The 12,202-nt window shown below is 39.9% G+C and overlaps 1 protein-coding gene across 1 annotated transcript in view; it reads left to right on the top strand.

Annotated features, from left to right (window-relative positions):
- Positions 1-8,519: 8,519 nt before the first annotated feature.
- CD86 (CD86 molecule) overlaps positions 8,520-12,202 on the top strand; it is an 80,964-nt gene continuing 77,281 nt past the window's right edge. Inside the window, exon 1 of the mRNA XM_023728824.1 lies at positions 8,520-8,666. Within this exon, the coding sequence (XP_023584592.1) occupies positions 8,653-8,666 (14 nt within the window). The 5' untranslated portion in view covers positions 8,520-8,652. The remainder of the gene's footprint in view (positions 8,667-12,202) is intronic.

Raw genomic sequence — 12,202 nt, 5'->3', positions numbered from 1 at the left:
TATGTATAACACAATATTTGCTAAATTCAACATTTTTCAGGGGCACAGCTTAGTGATATCAGTTATATTAATCGGTTGTGCAGACATTACCTTAATAGTGCCACATTTCCCGTCACCATAAACAGTAACTCACTGCTTTTTTGGGAGGTTTTTGATTACTGATTCAGTCTCTTTACTTATTATAGGTCTATTCATATTATTTCTTCTTGATTCAGTTTTGGTATTTTGTGTTTCTACAGATTTGCCCATTTCATCAAGATTATCAAATTTGCTAATGTATAATTGTTCATATTGTTGTTATTAGTTGCCTTTGAGTCAGCTCCAACTTATGATGACCCCATTAATGCAGAGTAGAACTGTGATCCATAATGTTTTTGGAAGCAAAATGGCCAACCTTTCCACTAGTAGTTGAGCACTTAACTAGGGACTCCTACAGTTGTTCGTAGTATTGTCTTCTAATCGTTTTTGTTTCTGTAAGTTTGGTAGTAATGTCCCCACTTTTATTTCTGATTTTATTTACCTTGAGCCTTCTGTCTTCATCACCTAGTTAAAAGTTTGTCAATTTTATCGCTTTTCAAAGAATCAACTTCTGATTTCATTGATTCTCTTTATTGTTTTCTATTCTCTATTTTATTTATCTCTGCTCTAATATTTACTATTTCCTTCCTTCTGCTACCTTAGGGTTTAGTTTTCTCTTCTTTTTCCTAGTTTCTTAAAGTGTAAAGTGATTTGAGATCTTTCCTCTTTTTTTTTTTATGTAGGCATTTACAAGTATAAATTTCCCTCAGAGCATTGCTTTCATTGCATCCCATAAGTTTTGTTAGGTTGTAGTTTCATTTTCACTTATCTGTAAATATTTTATAATTTCTCTTGTGGTTTCTTCTTTGATCCCTTGATTATTTAATAGAGTATTGTTTAGTTTCCACATGCTTGTGAACTTCACAGTTTTCCTTCTGTTATTGATTTCTAATTTCATTCCACTGTGACCAGAGAAGATACTTGGTATGATTTCAGTCTTTAAAAATTTCTTATGACTTGTTTTCTGGCCTAATATGGGGTCCGTTGTTGGGTAAGTCTATGTTTATAATTGTTATATCTTCTTGGTGGGTGTTATGGATTGAATTGTGTCCCCCAAAAATGTGTGTCAACTTGGCTAGGTCATGATTCCCAGTATTGTGTGATTGTCCACGATTTTGTCATCTGATGTGATTTTCCTATGTGTTGTAAACCCTGCCTCTATGATGTTAATGAGGCAAGATTAGAGGCAGTTATGTTAATGGGGGAGAACTCAATCTATAAGATTAGGTTATGTCTTAAGTCCATCTCTTCTGAAATATAAAAGAGAGAAGTGAGCAGAGAGACATGGGACCTCATACCACCAAGAAAGCAGTGCCAAGAGCAGAGCGTGTCCTTTGGACCCGACGTTCCTGCGCTGAGAAGCTCCTAGCCCAGGAAGAAGATTGATGACAAGGACCTTCCTTCAAAGCTGACAGAGAGAGAAAGCTTTCCCTGGGGCTGGTGCCCTGAATTTGGACTTTTAGCCTCCTAGAGTATGAGAGAATAAACTTCTGTTTGATAAAGGCATCCGCTTGTGGTATTTCTGTTATAGCATCACTAGATAACTAAGACAGTGTGTTAACTCTTTCATTAAATATGTAACGTCCTTCTTTGTCTCTTGTAATGATTTTTTACTTAAAATCTGCTTTGTCTGATACAGGATAGCCACTCAAGCTTTCGTTCAGTTACTATTTGCATGGAATATATGTTTCCGTCTTTTCCTTTTCAACCTATTTGTTGTGGCTAGAGAGAACCTAGAACAAAGGCCAAAACTGCTTTCTGCAAGGTGATTCCACACCTCGCAATCTCATTGCCTAGGCTCTTCCTTTCTAGGCTTTCTAGTTTGTCTGCTACTTGTCCCATAGTGTATCCCTTGCCTCAGGCAGGTGCAGCCAGTATATGCTTTTAAATGCTTTCAACAAACAATGCTCGGGAGGTCACTGCAGGCCCGAGAGAGTCCCCAAAGGGGGGCAAAACAAGGTCAAGCCCCTGAGCTGATCCCTGGGGGAGCACCAGACAAGTTAAAACACAAAACCATAATTTTTTGAGAACAAGGTCCATAGTGTCACCTCTGACACCAAGAAGCTACCCCCATGCCCACCTCCAAGCTGGGGGAATGTGGAATGGTAGGTGGAAAGTAAAAATGCCATAATTCACTCTGAAATTTAGCAGCTTCTTTCTTCATTCAGAACGCCCCTGATTATCATAAGGTTTTAAAAAATTAGATTCCAAAGTTCTGAAGAAATTCTGATTTTTTGTTGTTGTTGTTAGCTTAATCATTGCATTAGTGGAAGAACAGATTTTTGGAGTTCCCTACTGTACCATTTTTGGTGACATCCTGGAGACTTTTTTTTTTTTTTTTAAGTATAATAAAAGTAGTCCAGAGTATAAATAGGAAGAATAATAGCTATGGCTTTTGAAGAAAGTGTTGGAAAAAGGTAATGCAAAGACATGGCCTTTTAGATACTAAAAGTTCATAAAACTACATTAGCTAAAAGAACATGGAACTGCACCTGATTTCACATGCATGTAATGTTAACTACACTGTTATGGAAACCTCACAAATCAGTGGACAAGTAAAGCAGAGTTAAACAAATGATATTTTAACAACCGGTTAAAAATATGGAAAGGGATTTATTTAGATTCTTACCTCTCTCCATTTAGAAAAATCAATTTACATGAATTGAAGTTGTATGTAAAACTGCAATGTCAGAAACTAGAAGACAGGATAAAGTTATATTTCTAGTTGGGATACAGACTTTCTCAGCTTGAGGGGTGGAAAAAAATCACATGCGAAAAATACCCTTGTTTTTACTACAAAAAATGTGTAAAACCAGTGGTGTCACTAGAGGGGTGCAGGGGTTACAGACCACACCCCCTGACATTGTCAGAGGGGGTGACACCAAAATGACCCCAGGGTGGGCGGTGGTGGCGGCAGACAGGCTGGTGCCGCTAGAGTAGAGGGCTGCCAAGGCAGTGGCCTCACTAGGGTTTATATCACTTATCACCCAGTGTGGTAACTCATCACCTCCCCCCCCCGCTTGGCCCCCACCTTGCCCCACCCCGGCTCCCCTTCTCCCCCATTCCACCCCTACCCATCACCCACCAGTCAGGGTGCGGGCAGCTGGGCTCCACCATTGGGCCAAGAGGAGGGTCTCTGCCTTGGCCAATGGGAGAGGAGAGGAGCTGCTGGGCGCCACAGGGGTGAGGCCAGGAGGGACAGGATGATGAGGTGCAGGGCTCAGCCCTGCACTGGGCGGGGCAGGGCCTGACCTGCTGTCCAGCCCCACCAACCCCAGGTGGGAAGTGGTGGCACCTTGAGTTACCACACTGGGTGACACCAACCTTAGTGATGCCACTGTGCAAAACATCTGTATTTGAAAAAAATGTCTTCAATGCAAACGTGATGGGGTGTGCAAATATAAAAACTTAACATCTTTTATATCTAAGGAACATGTACAAATAGATAAGAAATACTCCAGGAAACTAAAACGTTGCAGAAAATTCACAAGAGAAAAGTCAACTGACTGTAGTGAAATTGATTATTTCTTATTTCGCTCATTAAAGCATAACTTGGTGCAATCCTTTTGAATATTAGTTTGTCACTGCATATGAAGAGCCTTAAATAGGTTCATGTCTATATTTCTCTGTAATTCTAGTTTTGGGAATGTGTCTCCCACTATGCTGTTTGTATGTTTTTTTTTTTAAAGATTCCTTCCTCCAAAAGATAGAATCTAATCTAATTCTCCTCTCCTTGAATATGATCTGGACTTAGTGACTTGCTTCAAATGAATAAGATAAGATAAAGTAGAAGGGGCAATACGCAACTTTGGAGCCTAGACCATAAAAGGTACTGTAGCTTTCTCTTTACTCTCTCTTTATTGGATCACTTCTTATGGGGGATGCCAGCTGCCATGTTGTGAGAAGAGGTCCACAGGGTGAGAAGCTGAGGCTCCTTGCCAACAGCCAGCAAAGAACTGAGTGCTCCAGCCAACAGCCAGGTAGGTGAGTGAGCCATCTTGGAAGCAACTCCTCTAGCCCCAGTCCAGCCTTCAGATGACTGCAGCCCATACTGACTTCCTGACTGCAGCCTTATGAGAAAGCCTGAACCAGAACGACCCAGCTAACCCTCTCCAGAATTCCTGACCCCTAGAAACTGAGAGATAATAAATGTTTGTTGTTTTAAGCCACTAAGTTTTGGGATAATTTGTTATGTAGCAATAGTAACTAATATACCTTCCCAAATGACTACTAAAAAATATATCATAAATATATTAATCACAAAACTGCTTTTTTTCTGATTTAATAATTTATTTTCTTTTGCTGTTATTGTTGTTAAGAATATACACAGCAGAACACACACCAATTCAACAATTTCTGCATGTTCAATTCTGTGACATTGATTAATCCTTCAAGTTGTGAAACCGTTGTCACCTTCCTTTTCTGAATTGCTCCTCTGCCATTAACATAAACTCACTGCCCCTAAGTCTGTCATTTAATCTTGCCAGTTGCCATTGTCAATTTGATCCCTTGTAGATACTCGTTGCCATCAAGTTGATTCCGACTCATAGTGACTCTACAGGAGAGAGTAGAACTGCCCGAGACGGTTTCCAAGACTGTAAATCTTTGCAGAAGCAGATTGCCACATCTTTCTCCCACTGAGCAGCTGGTGGGTTCAAACCGCCAACCTTTTGGTTAACAGCTGAGCATTTAACCACTGCACCACCAGGGCTCCTTCCCATATAGACAGTTCTTTAAAAGAGCAGAATGCTCAAGGCAGACATTCTTTACTAATTAAGCTAAACTATTGTTTGGTTTAAAGAAGATGTCAGGGGATATTTTTGGTTTAAGATTTAAAGATTATCTCAGGGCAATAGTTTCAGAGGTTCATCCAGCCTCAGTGGCTCCAGAAACTCTGGATTCAACAAAAATTTGAAGTTCACTTCCACATTCTCCCCTTTTTGGATAGGATTCTTCTGTGGAATCTTTGATCAAAATATTCAGTAATGGTAGCCGGGGACTATCCAGTTCTTCTAGTCTCACGGCAAAGGACACAGTTGTTCATGGAGGCAATGAGCCACACGTTCCATTTCCTCCTCCAATTCCTGACTCTCCTTCTTTGTCTGTTGCTCTAGGCAGATAGGGACCAATTGTTGTATGCTGGATGGCTTTTTGCAAACTTTTAAGACCCCAGGTACTACACAACAATCTAGGAGGTAGAACAGAAGCACTAAACACAATATTAGGCTAATTGACTGCAATGTCCCATGAAACTATAACTCTAAACCTCCAAACCAAGAAATCAAATCCCGTGAGGTATTTGGTTGTACATAAGCAGCCTCAGCAGCTGCTCTTTTTTTTTTGTAAATATATCTATCACTCAACATTTGCCAGTTCACCTGTTTACAGGTGTACAACTTATTGACATCAATTACATTAATCAGTTGTGCAGCCCTCACCCTTAATCAATGCAAATTTATCATCACTGTAAACTCAGTGCTCCATAAGCAATAACCCTCTTCTTCTCCCTCCTCCAGCCCCTGGTAATCACTAATAAACTTTGGTCTCTATACATTTGCCTGTTCTTGTCTTTTTATATAAGTGAGGTCATACAATATTTGTCCTTTTGTGATTAACTGTTTTCACTTAGCATAATGTCTTCAAGCTCCACCCATGTTGTAGCATGTATCAGGACTTCATTTGTCTTTCTGGCTGAGTAGTATTCCATTGTATGTATGTTCCACATTTTGTTTTCCATTCATCCATTGATGGACATTTAGATTTTTTCCACCTTTGGGGTATTATGAATAATGCTGCAGTGAGCATTGGTGTACATGTCTGTTCAAGCTACTGCTTTTAAGTCCCTTGGGTATATTCCTAGTAGTGGAATTGCTGCATCATATGGTTCTATTTTTAGTTTTCTGAGGAATTGCCACACTGTTTTCCATAACAGCTGTACCACTGCTCCAGCGGAAGGCTTTCTCTCTCTGTTAGCTCTGGCAGAAGGTCCTTGTCGTCAATCTTCCCCTGGTCTAGGAGGTTCTCAGTGCAGGGACCCCGAGTCCAAAGGATGCATTCCACTCCTGGCTCTTCTTGCTTGGTGAAAATGGGGTCCCTCTCCTCTCTGCTCACTTCTCTCTTTTATATCTCAACAGAGATTGACTCAAAATATAACCTAGTCCCGTAGATTGAGTCTTGCCTCAGTAACATAACTGCCTCTAATCCTGCCTCATTATCATCGTTGTCATTGTTAGGTGCTGCTGAGTTGGTTCCAACTCATAGCAACCCTACGTACAACAGAACGAAACACTACCCAATCCTGCGCCATCCTCACAATCGTTGTTATGCTTGAGCCCATTGTTGCAGCCTCTGTGTCAATCTATCTCATTAAGGATCTTCCTCATTTTCACTGACCCTCTGCTTTACCAAGTATGATGTCCTTCTCCAGGGTCTGATCTCTCCTGATAACATGTCCAAAGTATGTGAGCTGTGATCTCTCCATCCTTGCTTCTAAGGAGCGTTCTCGTTGTACTTCTTCCAAGACAGATTTCTTCGTTGTTTTGGCAGTCCATGGCATATTCAGTTAACATCATAGAGGTTAGGATTTACAACACATAGGATAATCAGATCAGATCACAAAATGGTGGACAGCCACACAATACTAGGAATCATGGCCTAGCCAAGTTGACACACGTTTTGGGGGGACACAGTTCAATCCATAGCAGTCCTCTTTATCAAAGATAAGCAATTTGTTGCTTTTGCTTCCTTCTTCCAGTTTGCTATGATATTCTGTGTTAGTTTTCAAACCTCATTAAAAATAACATAATTTATTTCTAATAACTTTTCCTTATTTAGCATTCTGATCTTCTAAACTAATTTACAGCAATGGTTTAGTTTTATCTTTATATGTGTAACTGGTTTTAAGTCTCAGCACTGGCTCTTTTCAGTCATGGCTTCTCCATTCTTAGGCTTTCAATTTTAAGTCATTTCCCACTGTTCCAGAACATATCTTTAAGTAATTTATTTAGGAAGCTTATCTTGGTAGTGGTATGTTTTTTGTTGTTGTTTCTTGTTTGCTTGGTGATATATTTCTATTGACTCCACACTTAACTGAGTAGAGAATGCTAATGCAAACCCTGTAGATATTGCTGTGTTGTTCTGCCATTTAGGGTTAAGTAAGAGGTCAATTGGTTTGTGTTTCTCTTCAGTTATCCTACTTTTTTGTTTCGTTTTTAGACTTCTTTGTCTTCGGAATTTAAACTGTTCACAATGATTTATCTGGATGAGAATCCATTTTCATAAATTTTTCTTCGAAATACTGAACATTTTCCATTTCTAACCTGTGCCTTTTCTAGTTCAGACGAAGAACTTTCTTTTCTTGTGGTATAGTTTCTGTTGGATGAATTCTGTTTCTCCCTCAGGTATATCTATTAATTTCAGATGCTATCTCCCCCCTCCCCCTGCCCCAGGCATTTATTTCAGGAATCTTTTACCAGTTTAATCTTTGGCTATCATAGGAATGAAAAGATAAAAACAGTTGTTTGTGTTTGTCCTCCTTGGTTGGCAGCCCTCTCAGAAGACTTCAACTCAGTGAAATCTTCCACCATCTTGGTGGTGTTGAAATCCACACCCATGGTAATGCACCATTTTTTATCCTCTTACCAAAATCTGTAGAATGCCCTCTTATTGTATCTTGTAGATGCAGATATATATTTTTCTCATTTTAATTGTTTTGTCTTCTAGGTTTTCTGAGGGAATTTCAAGAGGGGGGAGTTTTTAGATAGCCTCATCTTAACGTCGTGTCTGGAACTCATGCCACTGGATTATTCTTAAAAAATACATTTAAGATCACAATCGATGTCATGGAACACTTGGTGTACAATTTGTTGAATGAGAAACTAAGTTACTCTGTAAACTTTCACCTAAAATGCAATAAAATATTTTAAAATATATATATACCAAAGCGGTTAATAGCTCAGGCTGCTAACCGAAAGGTCGGCAGTTTGAATCCACCAGCTGCTCCTTGGAAACCCTATGGGGCAGTTCTACTCTGTCCTATAGGGTCGCTATGAGTTGGAATCGACTTGACGGCACAGAACAACAACATATGTATACATACATATATATATACATATATATACATATATATGTGTATATATGTATATACACATATATACATATATATGTGTATATATATGTATACACATATATATACATATATATGTGTATATATACATATATACACACATATATATGTATATATATATACATATATATACATATATGTGTATATATATACATATATATACATACATATGTGTATATATATATATTTAGACCTAGCTCCACTAATTCAAAATGCAAGGAAAGGGTTAAACTTCTTCCACAAGCGTGGGCAAAATCTGTAGAAGAAAGAGGAACAGCCTTTATTAAAGAAAGTTACAGGCTATACGGCCAGTGCAGAGGAAGGCCTTGGAGGGGAAGGGTTGTTCCTTTTCCCTGTGTAACACAGACAGGCCAGCACAGCTGAGAGCAGGGTCCTTCCTCAGCGTTAGTCCAAGGCCCAGCCTTAGCCCACGGCGGGAAGCAGCCAAAATGGATCCCCAACAGTGAGTGATCATTCTTATCATTTTCTGAAAAGCAATTATGAGTTAAGTAACCTCAGCGGCAGTCTGAGGTTGAGGATGATGTTCTGATTTCCGTCCTTCTTGCCCAAGAAGAAACACTAATCCGTGTTAGTCAGAGGCCAAAAGCAGGTGCACCTGGGAGGGAGGGGTCTGTGCTGTGAAGGGTCACCTGAAGCCCCAAAGCCAGTCTCCCCTTCTGAGAGCACCCACTGAGGTTGAGTTCATAGAGCCAAGGCTGGGAAACATTTGTTTTTTAATTTTGTTGTGTTTTAGGTGAAAGTTTACAGCACAAATTAGTTTCTCGTTCAAAAATTTATACACAAATTGTTTTGTGACATTGGTTGCAGTCCCCACAATGTCAACACTCTCCCCTTTCCCGTCCCACCCCGGGCTCTCCATGTCCAGTTTTCCTGTCTCTTCCTGACCTCTGGTCTTTGCTTTTGGGCAAGTGTTGCCCATTTGGTCTCATATACCTGAATGAACTGAGAAGAACACTCCTCCCATGTATTATTGTCTGTTTTATAGGCCTGTCTAATCTTTGGCTGAAAGGTGGACTTCAGGAGTGCCTTCAGTTCTGACTTAGCAGGGTATCGGGGGGTCATGGTCTCGTGGATTCCTCCAGTCTCTGTCAGGCCAGTAAGTCTGGTCCTTTTTTTTGTGAATTTGAATTTTGTTTTACATTTTTCTCCTGCTCTGTCCAGGACCCTCTATTGTGATCCTTGTCAGAGCTGGTGGTAGTGGTAGCCGGGCACCATGTAGTTCTTCTGGGCTCAGGCTGGTGGAGGCTGTGGTTCACGTGGTCTATTAGTCCTTTGGACTAATATTTCTCTTGTGTCTTTGATTTTCTTCATTCTCCTTTGCTCTGAATGAGATGGAACCAATAGATGTATCTTAAGTGGCTGTTTGCAGGCTTTTAACGTCCCAGATGTTACTCACCAAAGTAGGACGTAGAATATTTTCTTTATGAACTATATTATGCCAATTGACCTAGATGTCCCCCCAAGGCCTGATCCCCAGCCCTCAGCTCCAGTAACTTGATCCCTCAAGGTGTTTGCATGCGTCTAGGAAGCTTCTATGACTTCTCACTGGTCAAACTGTGCTGACTTCCCCTATATTGTGTGTTGTCTTCTCCTTCACTTGTCTAGTATCTAGTTAGTGATCTCCCCTCCCTCGCCATTTTTTGGTTTTTGTTTTTTCCTACAAAATACAGTTGACTGCCATACAAAGGTAAGAATCATTTGAGGGGCCACAAAAAGTTTATTGATTGTTTCTAAGTGATTCATTTTGGTTTTTAAAATTGGTTTTTCAAATATTAAATGTTGTAGTCAGCGATTTCAAGTTAAGAATCAGGCTATTTTAAAATGTCTGGATAAGTATGACAAATGAGAGGGAGTAAATTTTGTGTATACCAGGGTCAGTATGGCCTGAGGGTGAGGGGCAGAAGAGCTGGCGGGGTGAGAGAGAGATGGCAGAAGGTGAGAGGCTAGGGCAAAAGGAACAGGAAGAGGACGTAGAAGGAGAAGGTACAGCCCCAGATAATGACTCACAAGAGGCCGTGGGAAATTCTGGGCAGGGCAGGGTAATGGAAAGACGTAGAGTAACTCAATCAGCTACATGTACTGAACAGGCGTTATGTGATGTGTGCTTTATATGTGTTGCTTCACTTTAATCTTCACAGCGACGCTTGAACACAGATATTATCATCATTCTGTTTTACAAATGAGGTAACTGACTTAAAGAAGCGAAATAACCTGCCCACGCTTACACTGCTTAGAAGGGGGACCGCTGAAATCTGAAGGCCAGTCTTTTCCTTGCCCACTTTGCTCTGCACCACAAGGTTTCTCGACGCCCTGCAGGTCCCCATGGCAGGGACTCACTGGAAGGAGTCACACCAGCTGTTCTCTTGGATGGTGGCAGCTGGGATCAGTCATTATTCGTTATTATCGCTCTTTGAGAAACTAAATAGCCCTCGTCTGCTCGGCGCCTTCCAGTTTGGGAAATAGCTTTGCTGCTTTTATTTCAGAAGATTAGAATTTAATTTTCAAGTAAAGTTTCCTTTTTCCTCCAGTGGAATTTTGAAATGTCACACATGTACACAAAAAGAATTTCGGAATTTAAAATATCGGTGGAACTCCAGAGGAAGTGCTATTAACTATGCTAGCCCTGCCTTTGTTCCACAGTGCCGGAAACCTGGTCATGAACAGGACATTTGAAAATATAAATGGCTGGTAAATAATGTTTAATCTCATCAAAAATCAAAGAAATGCAAATTCGTAAAGTGAAATGTCATTTTTCCTCCAAGTGGCAAATATTTTTTAAAAAGAGTCTTCCATGTTGATAAGGAGGGAGGAATATTTATACCCTTATTACTTGCTGGGTCCTGCAAATGGTTTGTGCTCAACTACTAACCTAAAGGTTGGTTGTTTGAACCCACTCAGCAGAGCCATGGAAGAAAGTCCTGGTGATCTGCTTCCATAGAGATTACAGCCAAGAAAACCCTATGGATCAGTTTTACTCTGTAACATATGTGATCACCATGAGTTGACATCAACTCAAAGGCAATGTTTTTTTTGTTTCGTTTTGCTTGTTTTCCCTTTTAACCTACTGATAGTAGTATAATCTTCCTGAATGGTAATCTGGAGGTAAATATCAAAAGCCCTTAAAATGTATATACCCTTTAATCCAGCAGCTCAACCTTTAGGGATTTATTGGAAGGATATAATCATATATGTTTGTAAAATTTTATGAAATGGATATTTTTCTTGCCGTTTTTCCTAATAGGGAAAATCTTAGAAACAATTTAATTGACCAAAAATAGATGATAGGTTATTTATGACACATCCATAATGGAATACCATGCAATCATTAAAAATTCTATAAGTGATTGATTTGTAACGTGTCTAGCTTCAGAAAAGCAAAGCAGAATCTACAGTGCTACCACTTTTATAAATGATACATGTGCACACACAATGTTAATCAAAAATATAGGTGATTTTTATTTTCTGCTTTGTGCTTTTGAACTTGTATCACATCTGCAGGCAGAAAAACAAAACTAGATATTTAAGGAAAAGAAATTAATAGCTAGCTTTTCTCAGAAAAGCAGATAGCTGTCTTGTGGCATGTGATCACTTGTGGTACGTGGAATTCCATAATTTATGGAATTCATTTTAGCCCTTTGTATTTAACTTCTTCTCTTTTGACTTCTCTTCAAAATGCACTCACTCCACCCATAGCTCATTCGATCCTAATAGGTCTGTTTCCGTAGAATGTTAGACTTGGAAGGGACCTGAAAGTTCGTTTCCTTATTTTATGGATGTGAGTCACATATTGGGAGGGAGGACAAGTGCAGTGGTTAAGTGGCCAGAATGGGGAACCAACTGCTGGGGTTTGAATCCCAGCTTCCCCACTTCTAGCTGTGACACCTTGGACAAGTTGCTTATCTTTGTAAACCTTTGGTTTCTTAACTTTAAAATGGGGATAATGGTGACATATCATAAGGTGGTTGGGGGATTTCAATG

This window comes from Trichechus manatus, unplaced genomic scaffold, assembly GCF_000243295.1.
Source record: "Trichechus manatus latirostris isolate Lorelei unplaced genomic scaffold, TriManLat1.0 scaffold00026, whole genome shotgun sequence".
Classification (NCBI taxonomy): domain Eukaryota; kingdom Metazoa; phylum Chordata; class Mammalia; order Sirenia; family Trichechidae; genus Trichechus; species Trichechus manatus.
Note: the sequence above shows the minus strand (reverse complement) of the source record. Positions and strands in the feature narration are given on the sequence as shown.